The sequence below is a fragment of the Onychomys torridus genome, chromosome 12, assembly GCF_903995425.1.
Source record: "Onychomys torridus chromosome 12, mOncTor1.1, whole genome shotgun sequence".
Lineage (NCBI taxonomy): Eukaryota > Metazoa > Chordata > Mammalia > Rodentia > Cricetidae > Onychomys > Onychomys torridus.
In genome coordinates this window covers 25,108,718-25,130,348 of record NC_050454.1, presented here as the reverse complement: position 1 = coordinate 25,130,348, position 21,631 = coordinate 25,108,718, and the positions used below count along the sequence as shown (strand labels likewise).

At 38.8% G+C, this 21,631-nt stretch overlaps 1 protein-coding gene across 1 annotated transcript in view; it reads left to right on the top strand.

The window, feature by feature from the left end:
- Positions 1-994: 994 nt before the first annotated feature.
- Positions 995-21,631, top strand: part of LOC118593755 (OX-2 membrane glycoprotein-like) — a 31,923-nt gene continuing 11,286 nt past the window's right edge. The window contains exons 1-3 of the mRNA XM_036203268.1: positions 995-1,022; positions 7,390-7,728; positions 8,382-8,684. Of these exons, the coding sequence (XP_036059161.1) occupies positions 995-1,022; positions 7,390-7,728; positions 8,382-8,684 (670 nt within the window). The remainder of the gene's footprint in view (positions 1,023-7,389; positions 7,729-8,381; positions 8,685-21,631) is intronic.

Sequence of the window (21,631 nt, the reverse complement as noted above, 5' to 3'; positions counted from 1 at the left end):
GGACCATTTTTAATCTCTTAAATGGTTTATAGTAGTGATATTGAAGTTTCCTACTTTCCTGGAGTCCTACTTCCCAGGTGCTTCTTGGATACCATTCTGTAACCTCGTTAATGTTTATATGCAACCCACAAAATATATATCTTCAAAACTCACACAAATCCTATATGTAGGACTAATATAAAGACAAAGAAGTGTAATGCCCATTTGAGAAGGCCATACCCACATATATGTGTGTCTTACTGTTTTCACTCTTAAAAATTAAAAATTAAAAAAAAAAACCCATATCCATACTCTGGGGAGTGTCTTTTACTTAAAATGTATATGAAAGTATCTTAATGAAACCTTTCCCAGTAGGGAAACACTGAATACCTCCCTATACATAATTTGTGTCCAGGCATCTGAGAGGTAGGAGAATTTTATGTGTATATAAATATATATGCACATGTATACAATGTATATGTATATGATGTATATCTATAGCTACATAATCTATATCTATATTATCTAATGTGTGTCTGTTTCTATATGTATTTCATGTATATCTGTATCTATATCTATATCTGTATTTCTATCTATATCTATATCCATATCTAGCTATATCCAGTCAGATAGATGTTGTGAATAAGCCAATGAAAGCCAATCTGTCCTTGAATTCACCTGTTAATAAAAAACCCTGTTCTTGTTCCCAAAACATGATGAGGCACAAATATTCTTAAATTAATAGTCCATCTGCTCATTAAGATAAGGATCCACTTCATTCTGGCTCCTGAAGATCAGTTCCTCACTCTACTTAGACTAATGATAGGAACCACAGAAAAGAACTCATGACTCTCGGATCACATGTGTGATCTTTTTGTGTGCAAAGCTTTTTAAACGGGGAAGTGAATTTCAGTCTCATTTGGAAGTTCAGTTCGAAAAGAAAAGATTTTGACAGTGAAGACTTTCACCCACAGATAAAATGAACTTTTCACTCCATTGTCTTCTCCATCTCTTAATGCTTCATATTTGCACACAAGAATCAGGTAACACTATTTCTTTTATAGATATTTAGCTGGAAGTCAATGACAAATAAACACCAGGACACAGGCCACTTACTTTACCCCAGTAGGTAAAAATGAATGTATGCTTGGATCTGTGTATTAATCATACACCTCTATAATCACTAAGGTAGCAAATCATTTAATGTGATCGTATTTGAAACAATGAGTGTAAAATGGGAGAAATGTGAGAATGAAGGCCGACAAACAGCTTCTGAGGTATGTGCAACTTGCTCAAACTGCATATTTCTTGCATGTCTGTTTTATGTAATTATAAAGATACTAGACTTGCTAGGTGCAAAGGATCTCCTCACAACATCTGTCTGTTTCTTTGAATTATGCCTGTGCTCACAGTCAAACAGCATACATACCTTTTAATGTTAAGATAGGCTTCTTCTAAGGCTCTTAAAGGTCATTAAGATTTTTTTCTCCTTTTTTTAATTTATTATATTTGTGTTTTAATTTCACACATCTGCCATGGGTTCCCTGGTCCTCCCCACTCCTGCCCTGCCCCCACCTTCCTCCAGTCCCTCCCCTCCATTCCCATCTCCTCCAGGTCCAAGACTCTCCTGGGGATTCAGCTCAATCTGGTGGATTCAGTACAGGCAGCTCCAGTCCCCTCCTTCCAGGCTGAGCAAAGTGTCCCTTGTAAACCCAAGGTTCCAAACAGCCACCTCATGCACTAAGGACAGGTCTGGGTCCCCTACCTAGGTGCCTCCCAAACAGTTCAAGCTATTCAATTGTCTCACTTATCCAGAGGGCCTGATCCAGCTGGGGGCTCCACAGCCATTGGTTCATAATTCATGTGTTTCCATTCGTTTGGCTATTTGTCCCTGTGCTTTTCCAATCCTGGTCTCAACAATTTACACTCTTACAGTCCCTCCTCTTTCTTGACAATTGAACTCCTGGAGCTCCACTTGGAGCCTGGCCAAGGATCTCTGCATCCACTACCATCAGTCATTGCATGAGAGTTCCAGCATGACAGTTAGGGTGTTTGGCCATCTGATCACCAGACTAGGTCAGATCAGGCTTTCTCTCGACCATTGCCAGTAGTCTACAGTGGATGTATCATTGTGGATTTCTGGGGATATGAGCAAGCCTATACATAATTTGTTTTATAGATTTCTCTGTCATGACAAGCTAATCTAAAAATGCAACAAATATTGATTTATCATTTTCTGCCCATCCTGAATGACTGAATTACAAACATTTATTCCATCAGTTTTCCTCAAGTTAAGGCAATAACTAGTCTTTTAAAAAATTGGAAGAGGCACCTAGAGAGGTAGCTTGGTGGTTAAGAGTTAAGAGACCCAATTATGTTCCCAGCACCTACATCAGGAGGCTCACAAACACCTGTAAATCTAACTCCAAATCCTCTTCTACCCTTTGTGGGTCCCTGTACTCAAGGGCACATATGTGCAGTCACAAGCCTAGTTAAATATATATAATTAGTCTTTAAAAACTAGATTTTGGTAGATTAAATGACAATGACATGTTAAACTCAAAAGAAGGGCTTAGGTTTAATGATAAACTTCTGCTTAGCTTAGCATGAGTGGATCCTGGGTTCAGTCCCTTGCACCAAGTAAGAATAATAAAGAAATGATGAGGAAGACTTCTGTCATGAATACCTCTGACTATAAAGGAGAAGAGAACCTTGGAGCCAATGATGAGGAGGGGCAAAGCCATGCAGACACTGTTGTGCAATCATTGATGGACAGCTTGGTTGTTGATTTTTTGTGTTGCCAGTGTATGTTGTCAGGCATATTGTTCAATTCTTCCCTGAAGGCAAAGTCCATATTATCTGTGGAAACTAAAATGTTTGTGGTAAAATATAATTTTCAGGTGACCTCATGTTCTCATTTTATTCAACTCTGTGAGTCAGGTAATGTTAAGCCTATTTCTGAGCAAAAGACCACAGTCCTGCAAATTATCCCAGGTAAAGCAAGTGTGTAGAACTGAGTGAGGAACAGTGTTTCTCTAAATAATAAGCCTGCCTCATGTATTTGAGTGCATCGGGATGCTTTGGTACATTTTAGATTCACTGCATTTATTTTCAAAGATGTTTGATACAAAGTTGCTTATAATTTGATAACAAAAATGAAATAAGTGAACAGCTTATGACTTTATGAGTATGGTGGATCAAGATATGTGGTTGGGTTTTTATCTTTTGTATTTAAATGAAGCAGACACAGGGAAAGTGAATAGAATTTCACAGCAGTAGTCAGGCTACTTTCCTTTTGCTTTCTTAGTGTTCTATTGCTGTGAAGAGACACTGTGACCACAGTAACTCTTATAAAATGAAACATTTATTTGGGGCTTGTTCACAGTTTCAGAGGATTAGTCCATTAATCTTATGATGGGGAACATTGTGGAATGCAGTCAGACATGGTAGCTGAGAGTTCTACATCTGTGTCCACAGACAGCAGGTAAAGGAGTGAGTCACTGGGCCTGGCTTGAGCTTTTTAAACCCAATGCCCACCACTAGTGCCACACTTCTTTCACCAAGGTCACATTTATACCAACAAGGTCTCATGTCCCTATCCCTCTCAAGTAGTACCAGTCCTGAAATCCAGACATTCAAATGAATGAGACTATGGAGACCATTCTTATACAAATCACCACATTTAACCCTCTAGAATCCATAGACTTGCAGCCATATAATTATGGAAAATTGTATTCACACTAACTTCAAAAATCCCCAAAAGGCCACAACAGTCTCAACACTGTTTAAAAGTTTGAAGTCTCTTAACTGTAATGCCCTGTAAAACCAAAATAAAAAACCAGATCACATATTTCCAACATACAATGGAACAGGATATGCATTACCATTCCAAAAGGGAAGAAAGGCACCATAGTGAAAAAATATTGGACCAAACAAGAACAAAACCCAGGGGAGACACTCCAACTACCACATCTCCATGTCTAATGTCAATGAGCTCTTCAGATCTATCAGTCATTTCAGTTTTGTTGATTGAAACACTCGTCCCTCTCTTGAGCTGATTCAACATCTGGTCTACAGACTTCTTTGGCTGGTATCCCACAGCTTTTGCATCTCCAGCATCTTGAGGTCTCCAACAACATCTAAACTTCACCTTCACAGCTTCATTCAGTGGTCTCTCTGAGCCTTCATGCACAAACACCACTGACACATACCTGGCCTCAACATCTTGCTTTAGCTGCAGAGGAAGATTCCATAACCCCTTTCTTGTATTCTTGACTCTAAAGCTGAGACCATGTGGTCAAAACTGCCAAGTTCGAGTGCTTTCTGGGGCTGGAACTTGGTCCCTTGTTCAAATATATTTCCAAAGCCTTCTATTGTCAATGACTTCCTTCACTGCTTAAACTTTTTTTTAATTCCTTTCCACACTTTGGAAGCTTACTTGCATGGATTGTACTCTCCAGTCACCACTCCATTTAATCCATTTAGCATCAGACATTTCTTTAAAATTTTAATCTTCTTTATTACAAAACTTAACTTCTTTATACTCTATGGTACCCCTTTTCCCCTCAAACTATATATTTTGTACATTTTCTTGCTCAGATTGCTCCTTTTCATTATAAATCAGCATAAGAGTGACCACTAAGAGATATATTAAAAATAACAGAGTCAATAATACTCTCTCTCTCGGTTTTTTGAGACAAGGTTTTTCTGTGTAGCTTTATGTCTTTCCTGGAACTCACTCAGTAGCCCAGGCTGGCCTTGAACTCACAGAGATCCACCTGCCTCTGCCTCCTGAGTGCTGGGATTAAAGGTATGAGCCACCACTGTCCAGCTAGTATGCTCTCTTGAAATCTCCTCTGCCATTATTCCTAAATTCTTCAATTTAGCCTATGGCAAATTTTTAGGACAAGGGCAAAAAGCAGCCACATCCTTTGCCAAAATATCGCAAGAAGAATCTCTATGCTACTTCCTAATATTCTTCTCCTCTAAAAAGCTCTTGGATCAAGCCATCATAATCTACATTGCTCAAAGCATTATTGCCTTCCTACTACTAGGGCCTATTAAGCCATGCTTAAAACATGCAATTGTTTTTATAGTACAAAGTCCCAATGTCTACATTTTGCCTATAAGCAGAATGGTCGGTCCTTGTTGTTGTTGTTGTTGTTTTCTCTTTTTAGGGGCCCTTCACCCAGCTCCCAAATAAATCACACATGGAGGCTCATTCTTAATTATAAATGCTCAGCCTTAACTTGGCATATTCTTGCCAGCTTTCCTTAACTTAAATTAACTTACCTACTTTTTACCTCTGGGCATTTCCCTTTCTCTTATTTCTGTAAATCTTACTCTTACTCCATGGCTTGCTGTGTACCTAGGTGTCTGGCCCCTAAAGTCCCCCTCCTCTTCCTCTGGCTACTTCTTTCCCCCCCCATATTTCTCCTTCTATATATTCTCTCTGCCTGTCAGCCCTGCCTATCCTTTCTCCTGCCTTGCTATTGGCCATTTAGTTCTTTAATAAACAATCAGGTGTTTTAGACAGGCACAGTAACACAGCTTCACACACCTTAAAATAATATTGTACAAGTCCTGTTACAACATTATCCTCTTCCTGGTCTCTGGTTTACTTCTGTCTTGGTCATTATTCCATTGTTATGAAGAGACACCATGACCAATGCAATTCTTATAAAACCAAACGTTTAACTGGCGACTGGCTTACAGTTTCAGAGGTTTAGTACATTATCTTCATGGCAGGGAGCATGGCAGCATGCAAGCAGACATGGTAGCTGAGAGTTCTACATCCAGATCCACAGGCAGTAGGAAGAGACAGACACTGGGCCTGGCTTGAACTTCTGATAGCTCAAATAGCACCTTCAGTGACATACTTACTCCAACAAGGCCACACCTACTCCCATAAGGCCACACCATCTAATTTCTCTAAGTAATCTGACTCCCTGGGGACCAAATGTTCAAATATATGAGCCTATGGTGGCTATTTTTATTCAAACTCCCACACTGTCCTTATCCTAGCTCCCCACACGATGGGTTTATTTTACCTGTTGATAACTTTAAAAATAATCCATGTCCATTTAGCATCTATTTATTTGTTTCTGGTTCTTTAAATATAATGGTAGGATTTATCCACAATATTAGATGAAATATGGTTTATTAAATCTCATTTTGAATGAGTTTCTTTGTGTAGTATTATAATTTGTACAATCTATTCTTTTTAACATGTTTTATTATTTATTTAAAATTTTCACATAATGCATTTTGATGATATTTAGTCCCCAACACTCACACTCCTCTCAGATCCACCTTCACTTTCCCACTCCAGTTTCACGTCCCTTTAAAATAATAACCTACTGAGTCCAATGTGTCCTGTCCTTATACCTGTAAGCATGGGCCCATTCACTGCAATATGGCTCAAAATATATTCTTAATTGGCAATTTTGTTTTCATCGTGACAAATAATGTTCCTATGAATATCTTTATTTGTGTTTTTGGAGAATACGTTCATGCACTTCTCTGAGGTTTATATTATGAGTAGACTTACTTCTGGTAGAGAATGCTATGTTCAGTGATAACACCAAGGATTTCCACTAAGTACCCAGAAGAATTTACACTGCCTTCAGCAGTGAATGTGAGATATATCATTTCTGCACATTCTTAGACTTGACATCATTTGCCTTCCATTTTAGACATCTGGTACACATGAAGTCCTCAGTTTAACCTGTATTTTCTTGATGAACAAGTTAAGTATGTACATGAACAATCCAGCCAGGTGTGGAATAATATATACTTTATGGTACATATGTACATACATACATTAGTAATATGATACAGTCTTAGTCATATATATGTATGATAAGTATATATACATATGCATATATTACCTTCTATTTATAAATTTATAATTCTTAATTTTTATCATTAGTAAGTATGTATTAAGTAATATGTGTGAGAAACCATTTTAGAAACTAGATATTCAAAGTGGAAGAACATATTGTAGTTCTCTATCTTCTCTTTGTCTTTGTCTCTGTCTCTGTGTCTCTGTGTTTGTCTGTCTATCTTTCTCTGTCTTTCTCTCTCATACTTCTGAGAGTCCAATACATGGCCTTGAATGTGCCAGGCTCTGCACATTCAATGTGTACCATTCTACCACTGATAATGTACATAGAATCTCTAGAATTTTTCCTCTTTATTGAGACATAGTCTCAACTATGTATCATAGGTTGGTCTGGGATGCACAAACCTCCTTCCTCGGTCTGGAGTGTGTCATCACCCATGCCTCATTTTTTGATTGAGCAGAAGAGGCAACACAATGGTAATCACAAGGCAGGTAGACAAGAGCTACTTGAACAGTCTGTAGAAGTATGGAAGTATATGTCTCTTAACAAGAAACCTCATTTTCAGAGTCTTCACAGATGATAAAGCATAACAATTATGAGACAGCTGTCCTAGGAAGAAATGTGACCATCTTCTGCAACTTGACAAGTCTGGCGAATGTTGAACAAATCACCTGGCAGAAAATTCAAGGCTCTTTGCTTCAAAATATTGGCACTTACAGCCATAAATATGGAGAAAATATTCTCCCCCCATATGTAAACAGGCTGCACTGCAAGATCCTGGAACCCAATGCTTCCTTCATAACTATCCAAGGAGTGACATTTGAGGATGAAGCCTGCTACAAGTGTCTGTTCAACACCTTTCCACATGGAAGCCATGGAGAACAAACATGCCTTAACATTCTAAGTATGTGACCCTTTCTCTAGGGTCCTGCAATGGGGGTAGACAGCGTTGAGTTATAGTGTTTAAGGACATTGTCCAGAGAAAGAAAGTTAGATGTTGAAAAACTGATGTTGATGAGTCCAGGTTACTTAGTGGAGAAAATGATGGGGGCCAATGGAGATTGTGTGCTGAGGCAGAACCTTCTCGCACCTCATATCACTTCTTTACATTACACTGCACTGGCTTCCATTAAGTGGAAAAAACCCAGGAAGAGCATTAGAATTTTGTTACTAAAGCAAGGAGAAGATATGAGAAAAGAGATATCAGGGAAGAGAAAAGAAAGGTGGAGGATGAGGGAATTAGGGTTCTCCAATCTTCAAATAACCAATATGTCCCTGTAGTAGTGAGATTACCAGAATTCCTTAGTGTACATCTGTAAGTATGAAGTGCTGGGGGTGTGTAATATAATGTATAGATGCATGGAAGTTGAGACAGCAGTCAGTGAACAGAGGAAGAGGTACTGGAAGTTTAATGACTTGTGAGGGGAGGTATCCAAGAGGGATATGTTTTCAGCATTAATGTGCCATATGAAAACTGGGAAAACACCATTCTTTAACAGCAGAGAATTTGGTATGACATACCATTGTATGAATTTTGTTTCCCTCTCTTTGCCTCAGCTGTACCTGAATTAATAATAACTGAACTCCAATCCATTCCTGGCTCTGAAGATCTCCTCAACCTCCATTGTTCAGCTGTGGGAAAGCCTGCTCCTGGCATCTCCATTTACCCTTCACAGGCCCTAATGCCCACACAAGAAGAATACTTTACTAAGAACCCAAATACCACAGTGACCATCACTAAAATACACAACATCTCTTTGAAAACTGTGAGGTCCTTGAATCTTCGAGACCTGGTTGTATCTATGACTCACCCTCTAAGAAGCGAAGAGAAGATAGTTCCTCTGCCGGTAAATCAAGAAGGTAAGTAGGAGTGACAGCAAATCAAGGGGAAAATAGCTTAGTCTGTAAAATGCTTGTCACGAGGCCATGGAAACTCAAGTTTTAACACAGCACCACCATAAAAAGCCCGGCATGGCTGTGTGTCCTTGTGATCACAGTGCTGGAGAAACAAGGAAGGCAAATCCCTGGGGCTCACTGGCCAGCCAGCCTAGAGTAACCAGGGACTCCCTGGGGAGCCACAAATTGGACAGCACTTCTTATTGATCTCTGGCTTCCATAGCACATATATTCATTCATTCATTCATTCATTCATTCATTCATTCTCTCTCTCTCTCTCTCTCTCTCTCTCTCTCTCTCTCTCTCTTTCTCTCATACACAGACATGGATGTATATATTCACAGACATACTACACTCATGTATACAGATATTAGAAAAAGAGAAAATAGATATTTATCTTTTAAAGCAAGCCTGCATGTCTAGCTTTCAGACCTCTTCCCAGGGTAGCTAAAAGAATGCTTTCAGAGCAGCGCGGCGGCTTAGAAAAGTTCTCATCTGTAATAAATTCACACACAATCTGAGGGTCGTATTTTTTAATTCTCTTTTTTCAGCTCTATTTTTTCTAAGTTCTAATTCCAATTGGTCTCTAATTTCTTGTACCCTAGTTCTAATTCTTCTCAGGTCTAATTCCTAGCCTCCTTCTCTACAGGGCTACACACACATTTTCAGCAGGACACTCTTTGCAATAATTACAAGGTTGCCTCTCAAGGAGGAGGAAAGCCATTTACAATGGCAATGCCTACTCCCAGACATGATGCTTGGCACTTTCCCTGGGCAGTGGCTTCTGCAGTTAGCTAGACATAAAACTATTTCTCTCTGGAATTGATTAATTGACTATTTGTTATTTGGGGCCTAAATAATAAACAGTTTAAGTTTTATATCATAAACTGAGGTTAGAAGTTTGTGTAGTATGTTAACAGCTAAAAGTTTAGTAGGGAAAGCTGCTTGTCTTGTTATCAGCAGGACCTGGTGGGGGAAGTTGGCAAGCAATTCAGGTCACTTTTGTCTCTGAAGGACTTTGATTCAACAACCCAGACATTTTGTAACTTCCTCCTTGAGCATAATCTGTGAAAGTCCAACTAGTGATCTATACGTAGAGACACTACTACATCTGACCAATATGCCCTGTCAGCTTAGCTAATTATAGAGATCAGGCTTCTAAGTGTCTTATAGTCCATGTAGAACAATAGATCTAGTTCTGAAGCATATTCTAGTATGTATTTTTGGGGGGTTCTTTTAGAGACAGGGTTTCTCTGTATAGCTTTGTGCCTTTCCTGGATCTTGCTCTTTAGACCAGGCTGGCCTCGAACTCACAGAGATCCGCCTGGCTCTGCCTCCCGAGTGCTGGGATTAAAGGCGTGCGCCACCACCGCCCAGCCTCTAGTATATTTTTATACATCAAAATTATACAGCTCAATGAGAAATCTTCTTCTTTACCAGCCACAAATATGTGTGCCCATAAGACTGAGATGCAATTATGAGATTAAATATACATATCATCTGAAAATGTACAGTAATGGTGAGATACCAGAGCTGTTTTTGCAGAAGTGAAATCACAGATGGAAGCAACAGTTTTCAGAGTCAATGGTCCCTAAACCTTGCTTGACTGTGTTACCCACCAAAGAATCATTCCTCTGGTGGGTTGACATCTGAATTATCACTTGCTATTAGCTGTATTTGCATCATGGCTTGCAATAACTCATGACAATCTTCTTAAAAAAATCTACTGTAAGATGAATTGCTAAATGGTTTTATTAATTAAAAAAAAAAAAACAGAGCCAGATATTGGGGTGAAAGCTGAAAGATCAGAGAAGCAGAAAGAAGCCAGCCATGTTCTTACTGCTAGGAAATACTTAGCCCAAGAGAGAGCTACTTCCTGTATACTCACATCTATATACCTTTGTGTGCCCTGCATCTTACTTCCTCTCTCTGCCCAGCTCTATACTTCCTGTCTGTCTGTACAGACCTCTAGACCTCTATGGTAAACTAATGCTGGGACTAAAAGCATGTACCACCATGCCTGGCTGTGTTCCCAGTGTTGCCTTGAACTCACAGAGATCCAGATGGATCTCTGCCTCCCAAATGCTAGGATTAAAGGTGTGTATTATCACTGCCTAACCTCTATGTTTAATATAGTGACTGGCTTTTTCCTCTGATCCCTAGATAATCCTTATTGGGTTACACAAATAAAATATCACCACAATCTGCTATAAGAAATATTTGTATAAATCAGTTATTTTTGAAGAAGTAAACTAATATAATGTACATGCATGATTAAGAAATCGAACAATGAAACCAAGTCTAGTGTCCCATGTCTTTAATTCCAGCACTTAGGAAGCAGAGGCACACAAATCTCTGTGAATCTGGGGCCAGCCTGGTCTACATAAAGAATTCCAGGACAGCTAGTGCTATAGACTTGAGAGAACAAACAGATGACAACAGCAACAACAAAGTCAAACAATGCTGACAATCTCCACCCTAACTTTCCTGCTGCGGCAGAGGGTATAGATCCCCTTTGTCTTACTTCTTTTTCTTTGTCATTTATACTTTTCTGATGAATTCTTCTCATACACAGAGAATTCTCTTTCACTTTCCTTTAGTTGAGGCTTGCAGATAGACATTTCAAATTTTTTTTTTTTGTCACATACTATCATTATGTTTTAAGGAACATTTCTAAAACACTTTAATTCATGTTAGGTAGTTTTTGTTCTTTGCATCAATTTGGTGATAGCCATTGACTTTTCTTCATTTTTAAATTTAATTTTTAAATCAGCATATAATGTGCTTGATAGTATAATAAATTTTCAAACATTTCAAAAATTCAAGAGTGAATTTTTGTGGTTTCCTTTCCTCCCATTTTCCCCATGCCCTTGCCATGTCATCCCTCCTGCCTTAGGGCCTCCCACTCCCAGTTGATTTTCCCTCTTCCATGACTCATGTGTCCTTGTGTCCACACCCGTGATCCTGCCTCATCACCTATCACCTAATACTATTACTTCCTCTCTCTCTCTCTCTCTCTCTCTCTCTCTCTCTCTCTCTCTCCTTTTGCAGTTTTATTTTAGACTTTACCCACACTTAGTCTTGTTTACACACACACACACACACACACACACACACACATACACAAGCACAGAGGCTACAATCTACATATGAGGCAAAACATGTAGGTTTTGTTATTCTGAATTTGGTTTTACCTTGCTTTCCAGACCCATCTTTTTTTTTTTTTTTTTTTTTTACAAATTTCATTTTTATTTACAACTGAATAATATTACCTTGTGTGTATATACCACATTTTTATTAGTCATTCATCTGTTGATAGACAGCTAGGCTATGAATGTAGTAGCAATATGCATGGGTGTTCAAGTGCTTCTGTGGTAGAATCTGGAGCTGAATCATTTGGTAATTATCTTTGTAAATATTTGTGGTGCCTCCAAACCAATGTTCATAGTATCTGTATTAATTTGCATCCTCACTAGCAGTGAGTAAGCATTCCTCTTTTCCTCACATCCTCTTAAACATCTGTTGTCCTTTTTCTTTTTAATAGTCTTCTGACTGGAGTGAGGTGGTGTCTCAAAGTAGTTTAATTTGCATTTCCCTGATGACTACAGACATTGAGTACTTTTAAAATTAGTTACTAGAGGGCTACAATGATGACTCTGGTTCTGTGAACTGGCTGCCCTTCCAGAGGATGGGATTGGAGTCCTAGAATCTATATGGCAGCTAAGAACTCTCTGCACTTCCAATTCTAGGGGATCTGATGCCATCTTTTGGCTTCTGTGGGCACTATACACATGCAGGGTACAAACACATGTTCAGACAAACTACTCATACATATAAACTAATCATAAATTTAATCTCAAGAAAAACTAATATATGTGTCTTAGTTTTGGTTTCTATTGCTGTGAAGAGACACCATGATCACAGCAACTTTTATAAAGGAAAACATTTAATTGGGGCTGACTTACAGTCCAGAGGTTCAGTCCATTATCCTCATGGTGGGAAACACAGCAGAATGCAGGCAGACATAGTGCTGGAAAGGTAACATTCTACATCTTCATCAGCAGGCAGCTGGAGACTGTGTCACACTAGCATATGGGACCTGCCCCCACAATGATACATTTCCTTCAACAAGGCCACACCCTCTAATAGTGCCACTTACTGTGGGCCAAGCATACGAACACATAAGCCTATGGGGGCCACACCTATTCAAACCACCGTATTTCACTCCCTGGATCCCATAAACTTGTAGCTATAACTTAATATAGAAATTAATTGTCTAACTTCAAATTTCCCCATAGTCTTTAACAGTCCCAAACTTGTTTCTAATTTCAAAGTCTCTTCTGAGACTCATACAATTTCTTAACTGTAATCCCCTGTAAATTCAAAATAAAAAAGCAGACCACATACTTCCAACATATAATGCCACAGGATATACCATTCCAAAACACAGGGAAAAGGAGCATAGTGAGGAAATATTGGACCAAAGTAAGACCAAACCCAGCGGCACAAACTCCAAACCCTGCATCTCCATGTCTGATGTCAAAATTCTCTTTAGATCTCCAACTTCTTTTAGCTTTGTTGATAGCAACACACTCTTTTCTCCTGGGTTGTTCCACTCCCTGTTAACAGCCGTCCTTGACAGGTATCCAATGACTCTAACATCTCTAACATCTTGGGGTCTCTAACACAATCCAAGCTTCACCTTAACAGCTTCATGCAATGGCCTCTACATGCCTCCAGTCAGAGACACTCCTGACACACGTCTGGCCTTAACAGCTGTCCTTAGTTGAGAAGGGAGACTCCATAACTCCTTTCTTTCATGTAGCAGAGTTTTTAAAGGTTCATCTATGTGATAACATGTATAAACACTTAAATTTTTATATGAGTAAAAAGTATTCTATAGTTTAGATATACCACACTTCATTTATCTTTGATTCAGTTCATAGACATTTGGATTATTTATAATTATGGCTGCTGTAAATAAATCTTCAAGCATTGTGTACAAGGTTTTACATAAGCATATACTTCAGTTCCCTGGTAATAATACACCCAGAACTGGATTTGGGGTTATATGATAGATTAAATTTTTTGTGTTTTCAAGAGCTGCCAGTAGTCAAACTATTTTAAGTTCCCAGCAGCCATGTAAGACTGTTTTTTGTCTGAATCATGCCAATACTTGTTATTCTATTTTCAAAAATGATCATACTAACCATAGTAGTGGGTATGAGTTATCAGTATCTCATTTTAGCACTCCGTACTTTTTAACCATAACTATTATGTCCTCATTCCCCACTTCAAGGAAGCTAAGAAACTAATGTATGTCTCATATGTATAAAAATATGAGTGAAGTTGCACATACGGTCTTTGTAGTGAATGGTCTCATAATATCTTCCCCCAAATGATATTTCCTTTTACTGTGCTTAGTGTTATGGTAGGCACAGTTTCCTTAATCCAGTTAAAATACATAGGAAAGGGCTGGGACTAATTGCCCAGTGCTTGCTTGCCATGGAGAAGTCTCTGAGTTTGATCTCTAGCACTGGACAAAATGGAAAGAATAAAAACGGTTTAAAATATGCCTGTAAAAACCAGAGCTCTTTCTGCTTTTTGCTCTTGTCTCCTGGAGGGTAACTATGGAGATTTAAGCCTGAGGTAGATACAAAGCTCTTTGCCCTTGCAAATATGTTTTTTTTTTTTTTTATTACTGCACTTGATTGCTGCCATCTGGTCAGCTGTCAACAGCTCAGGGTTTTTTTTTATTAAATTTTTTTTATTCATTTTACATATCAACCATGCATCCCCATGTCATCCCTCTTCCCACTGACCCCACCCAGTTTCCCCACTCCCCTTATCCCCTCCTCCAAAGGGGAAGGCCTTCAGTGGGAAGTCAACAAAGCCTGGTATATTCAGTGGAGGCAGGGACAAGCCCCTCCTTCTTGCATCAAGGCTGACCAAAGTGTCCAACCATAGATAATGGGATCCACAAAGCCATCTTATACACCACAGATATATCCTGATCCCACTGTCAGGGGCCCCTCAAACAGACCAAGCTACACAACTGTCTCCTGTGTGCAGAGGACCTAGTCTGGTCCCATGCAGGTTCCACAGCTGTTGGTCTAAAGTTTGTGAGTTCCTATGAGCTTAATTCAGTTGTCTCTGTAGATTTCCCCATCATGATCTTGACTACCCCCCTTGTTTATATAATCCTTTCCTCTCTTTGACTGGACTCCCAGAGCACAGCCTGGTTCTTGGCTGTGGATCTCTGCATCTGTTTTCATCAGTTACTGGATGAAGGCTCTATGATGAGTTAGGGTATTCACCAACCTGATTACCAGGGTAGGCCAGTTCTGGCAACCTCTCTACTATTGCTAGTAGTCTAATCTGGGATCATCCAGGTGGATTCCTGGTAATTTTTCTAGCACTAGGTTTCTCTGGTATCCCATAATGTCTCCTTCTATCAAGATATCTCTTTCCTTGCTCTCCCACTCAGTCCCTTCCCCAGCTTGACCATCCTGTTACCTCATATTCTCATCTCCCATCCCTCCCTTCTATTGCCCCCCCATCCTCAGTTTATTCACAAAGATCTCATTTTTTTCTCCTTCCCAAGGTGATCCATACGACCCTCTTAGGGTCCACCTTGTTTCCTAGCTTCTCTGAGTTGTGGGTTTTAGTCTGATTATCCTTTGCTTTACATCAAATATCTCTCCACTTATGAGTGAGTACGTACCATGTATGTCTTTCTGAGTCTGAGTTAGCTCACTCAGGAAGATATTTTCTAGTACCATCCATTTGCAAGCAAATTTCATGATGCCATTGTTTTTACAGCTGAGTAACATTTCATGTGTGTATGTACCACATTTTCTTTATCCATTCCTTGGTTGAGGGGCATCTAGGTTGTTTCAAGGTTTTGACTATTATGAGTAGTAGTGCTATGAACATAGTTGAACAAGTGTTCTTGTGGTATGATTGAGCATTCCTTGGGTATATGCCCAACAGTGGTATCATTGGGTCTTGAGGTAGATTGATTCCCAATTTTCTGAGAAGTCCCATACTGATTTCCAAAGTGGCTGTACAAGTTTGCACTGCTACCAACAATGGAGGAGTGTTCCCTTTGTTCCACATCTTCTCCAACATAAGCTGTCATCAGTGTTTTTGATCTTAGCCATTATGAGGAATGTAAGATGGTATCTCAGAGTCATTTTGATTTGTACTTCCCTGATGACTAGGATATTGAGCAATTCCTTAAATGTCTTCCATCCATTTGAGATTCTTCTGTTGAGAATTCTGTTTAGATCTGTAGAATATTTTGGATCATTTGTTATCTTGATGTCTAGTTTCTTGAGTTCTTTATATATTTTGGAGACCAGCCCTGTGATGATATTTTATTTGTGCTATAACAAATAAAGCTTGCCTGGGGATCAAAGAAAAAGCCAGCCACTATATTAAACATAGAGTCAGGCAGTGGTAGCACACATCTTTAATCATAGCATTCAAGAGGCAGAGATTCATCTGGATCTCTGTAAGTTCAAGGCCACACTGGGAACAGAGCTAGACATGGTGGCTCATGCCTTTAATCCCAGCACTAGTTAACCATAGAGGTCTGGAGGTCTGTTCAGATAAACAGGAAGTGATAGAACTGAGTGGAAAGAGGAAGTGATGTAGCTGGGCGGAGAGAGGAAGTAAGATGACAGGGCACATAAAGGTATATAGATGTGAGTATACAGGAAGTAGCTCTCTTGAGCTGAGGATTTCCTAGTGGTAAGAACTTGCAGCTTGGCTTGTTCTATTCCCCTGATCTCTCAGTTTTCACACCAATATCTGTCTCCAGGTTTCTTATTAATAAGACCTTTTAAGATTCGTGTCACACATAACTGTGTCAGATTGGGGTTGGTGAAGATCTTTTCCCATAATGTAGGCTGTTGTTTTGTCTTATTGATTATGTCCTTTGCCTTACAGAAGCTTCTCAGTTTCATAAGGTGCCATTTATTAATTGTTGCTCTCAGTGTGTGTGCTACTGGTGTCATATTTAGGAAGTGGTCTCCTGTGCCAACACATTCTAGGCTACCTCCCACTTTCTCTTCTATCAGGTTTAGTGTAGATGGATTTATGTTGAGGTCTTTGATCCACTTAGACTTGCGTTTTGTACATGGCGATAGATATGGATCTATTTGCAATCTTCTACATGTTGACATCCAGTTATTCCAGCAACCTTTTTTGAAGATGCTTTTTTTTTGTTTTTCCCTTGTACACTTTTGGCTTCTTTGTTAAAAATCAAGTGTTCATAGTCATGTGGATTAATGTCAGGGTTTTCCATTCAATTCCATTGGTCCACATGCTGGTTTTTATGCCAATACCAAGCTATTTTTATTACTATAGGTCTATAGTCGAGCTTGAAGTCAGGGACGGTGATGCCTCCATAAGTTGCTTTATTGTAAAGGATTATTTTAGCTATCCTAGGGTTTTTGTTTTTCCATATGAAGTTGAGTATTATTCTTCTGAGGTCTATGAAGAATTGTGTTGGTATTATGATGGAGATTGCATTGGATTTGTAGATTACTTTTGATAAGATTATCATTTTTATTATGTTCATTCTACCTGTTCAGGAGCATGGGAAATCTTTCCATTTTCTGATGTTTTTAATTTCTTTCTTCAGAGACTTAAAGTTCTTGTCATACAAGCCTTTCATTTGCTTGGAGAGTTACCCCAAGATATTTTATATTATTTGTGGCTATTGTAAAGGGTGGTGTTTCTCCGATTTCTTTCTCAGCCCATTTATCATTTGTATATAGAAGGACTACTGAATTTTTTTTTTTTTTTTTTAGTTAATCCTATATCCCGCCACATTACTGAAGGTGTTTATCAGCTATAGGAGTTCCCTGGGAGAATTTTTGGGTCACTTCTGTATATTATCATATCATCTGCAAATAGCAAACATTTGACTTCTTCCTTTCTAAATTGAATCCACTTGATCTCCTTTTGTTGACTTATTGCTCTAGCTAGAACTTCAAGTACTACAGTGAATAAGTATGGGGAGAGTGGACAGCCTGGCCTTGTTCCTGATTTTAGTGGAATTGCTTTTACTTTCTCTTCATTTAATTTGACGCTGGCTATTGGCTTGCTGTAAATTGCTTTTATTATGTTTAGGTATGTTCCCTGTGTTCCTGATCTCTCTAACATCTTTATCATGAAGGAGTATTGAATTTTGTCAAAGGCTTTTTCAGCATCTATCTAATGAGTTGATCATGTTTTATTTTCTTTCAGTTTCTTTATATGATAAATTACACTGACAGATTTTTGTATGTTGAACCATCTCTGCATCTCTTGGATGAAGTCTACTTAATCATGGTGGTTTTTTTTTAATGTGTTCTTGGATCAAGTTTGCCAGTATTTTATTGAGTATTTTTGCATCAATGTTCATGAGGAAGATTAATCTGTAATTCTCTTTTGTTGTTGCATCTTTGTGTGGTTTGGGTACCAAGGTAACTATAGCCTGATAGAAAGAGTTTGTCAATGTTCCTTCTGTTTCTGTTGTATGGAACAATGAGATTTTTTTGGTTGGGAGACTTTTAATGACTCCTATTTCCATGGGAGTTACAGGTCTATTTAAATTGTTTATCTGGTCTTGATTTAATTTGTGTATGTTGTACCTATCCAGAAAATTGTCAATATCTTTTGGATTTTTCAGTTTTATGGATTACAAGTTTTTGAATTGTAACCTGCTGATGATTCTCTGGATTCCCTCATTGTCTGTTGTTATGACTTACTTTTCCTTTCTGATTTTGTTAATTTGGCTATTCTCTCTGCATTTTGATTAGTTTGGATAACGGTTTGTCAATCTTGTTGATTTTCTTAAATATCCAACTCTTCTTTCATTGATTTTTTTTTGTCCTGTTCCCTTGGTTTCTATTTTATTTATTTCAGCCTCAGTTTGATTACTTCTTGGCATTTACTCCTCCTGGGTGTGCTGTTAAGTTGCTAGTGTGAGATTTTGTCAACCTCTTTATGTAGGCATTTAGAGTTATTAACATTCCTCTTAGTACTGCTTTCATAGAGTCCCATAAGTTTGGGTATGTTGTACATTCATTTTCCTTGAAGTCTAGGAAGTCTTTCCTTTCTTTCTTTATTTCTTCCTTGACCCAGTGGTGATTCAGTTGAGCATTATTCAGATTCCATGAGTTTGTAGGCTATCTGTATATGTGTTGTTGCTGAATTCTAACTTTAAACCATGGGTGATCTGATAAAATACAGGAGGTTATTCTAGTTTTTTTGTAACTGCTGAGATTTGCTTTGTGACCAAGTATGTGGTCAATTTTAGGGAAGGTTCCATGAGGTGCTGAGAAGTTGTATTGTTATGTGTTAGGGTGGAATGTTCTGTAGATATCTATTAAGTCCATTTGAGTCATAACATCTGTTAGATCCCTTATTTCTCTGTTAAGTTTCTGTTTGGCATTGGTGAGAGTGGAGTATTGAAGTTTCCCAATATTAGTGTGTGGGGTTTAATGTGTGATTTAAACTTTAGAAATGTTTCTTACACATATGTGAGTGCCCTTTTATTTGGGGCAAAAATGCTCAGAATTGAGACTTCATCCTGTAGATTTTTTCCTGTGATGAATATGTAATGTTCTTCCCCTTCTCTTTTGATTAATTTTAGTTTGAAGTCTATTTTGTTAGATATTAGGATAGTTACAGCAGCTTGCTTATTAAGTCCCCTTGATTGGAAAGTCTTTTTTGTCCTTTTACTCTGAGGTAGTGTCTGTCTTTGAAGTTGAGGTGTGTTTCTTGTATGCAGCAGAAGGATGGATCCTGTTTTCATATCTATTCTGTTAGCCTGTGTCTTTTTATAGGTGAGTTGAGTCCACTGATATTAAGGGATATTAATGACCAGTGATTCTTAATTCTTGTTCTTTTTGGTGTATGTGTTTTTATCTTCTTTTGGATTGGTTGGTGTGGGATTATGTATTGCCTGTGTTTTTCTGGGTGCATGTAACTTCCTTAGGTTGGATTTTTCCTTCTAGTGCTTTCTGTAGGGCTGGATTTGTGAATAGGTATTGTAATGGGTAGCCATTCCAGCCTTGGCCTGGAAGTTTCAACCCCCATTGAGGCTTCGGTAATGGTCACGCCTACAAGGCGGGGCATAGAGAGGACGCTGAAGACCCAGGATCAAGAGGAGAGGTTTCTCTTGGTTCCAGGACCCTGGACGCTGGAGGTAGACCCAGCAGAGTTCTCCAGAGAACACTGCCAGACTGTGCCATACCTTTCCCAGACCCTGCAACCTATCCCTTCATTTGTAAGTTACCCCACAAAATAAACCTCCCTTGTAACTACGTGGAGTGGCCTTAATAATTTCACCAATGAGGTATTGTTTAAATCTGGTTTTGTCATGAAATATCTTGTTTACTCTGTCTAAGGTGATTGAAAGTTTTGCTGGGTATAATAGTCATGGCTGGCATCCATGGTCTCTTAGTGTCTGCATGACATCTACCCAGTACCTTCTGGCTTTCAGAATCTTTATTGAGAAGTTGAGTGTTATTCTGATGGGTCTGCCTTTATGTATTACTTGGCCTTTTTCCTTTGTAGTACTTAAGATTCTTTCTTCATTCTGTATGCATAGTGGTTTGATTATTATGTAGCAAGGGGACTGTGTGTGTGTATGTGTGTGTGTGTGTGTGTGTGTGTGTGTGTGTGTGTGTGTGTATACAGTCTATTTGGTGTTCTGTAAGCTTGTTGTGTCTTCATAGGCATTTCCTTCTTTAGGTTGGGAAAGTTTTCTTCCATGATTTTGTTGAATATATTTTCTGTGCCTTTGAGCTGGTATTCTCCTTCTTCTATTACTATTATTCACAGGTTTGGCCTTTTCATGGTGTCCCACATTTCTTGGATGTTTTGTGTTATGACTTTGTTGGTTTTAATGTTTTCTTTGATGGACACATCTATTTCCTTTGTACCTTCAATGGACAGAAGAGATTCTGTCTTCCATTTCTTGCATTCTGTTGGTTATGCTTGCATCTATAGTTCCTGTTTGTTTACTTAAATTTTCTATTTCCTGCAGTCCCTCAGTTTGTGTCTTCTTTATTGCCTCTATTTCAATTTTCAAGTCTTGAACTGTTTCCTTCACCTGTTGGATTGCTTTTTATTGGTTTTCTTGACTTTTTTAAAAAAGGATTTATTGATTTCTTTCAATTTTTTTGTTTGTCTTTTCCTTGATTTCTTTAAGGAAATTTTCATTTCCTCTTTAAAGACCTCTATCATCTTTATAAAGTCATTTTTTATGATTGTTTTCTTCTATGTTGGGATGTTTGGGTCTTGTTGTAGCAGAATAACTAGGTTCTGGTGGTGCCATATTGCTCTTTATGTTTTTGAATGTATTCTTGCATTGGCATCTACCTATCTCTTTCTCCAATTGGTGCAAACAGTGTCTGTGTCTCAGGGAGCTGCTCTTTGTCCAATCAGTATTCTTGGTCCAATTGGAGCTAGTGGAATCTGTGTCTCAGGGAGCAGATGAGGTCTCAGGAGATAGGTGGGTTTTGGGGGACAGAGTGAGGCTTTTAGATTATTGGGTCTGATGGGGGTGGTGATAATCAGGTCTACCTGCATTTGTTTTGCCTGCCGGCCTGCAACTCAGATTCTTAGTCCAATTGGAGCTGGTAGAGTCTGTCTCAGGAAGCTGTTGTGGTCTTGGGGCATGGGTGGGTTTGGGGGATGGAGTAGGGCTTGCATATTACAGGGTCCAATGGAAGAAGTGGTTAGGCCTGACTGCAACATTCTTGCCTACTGGCCTGAAACTGGTGCTGCAATGTGTGGGGGTATGGGGACATGGGTTATGCCTAGAGTCTGGGGTCACTGACTTGGAGAGCACTCACCTACCTCTTGGTCCAATCAGAGCTGGTAGAGTCTTTGTTTCAGGGAGCAGCTGC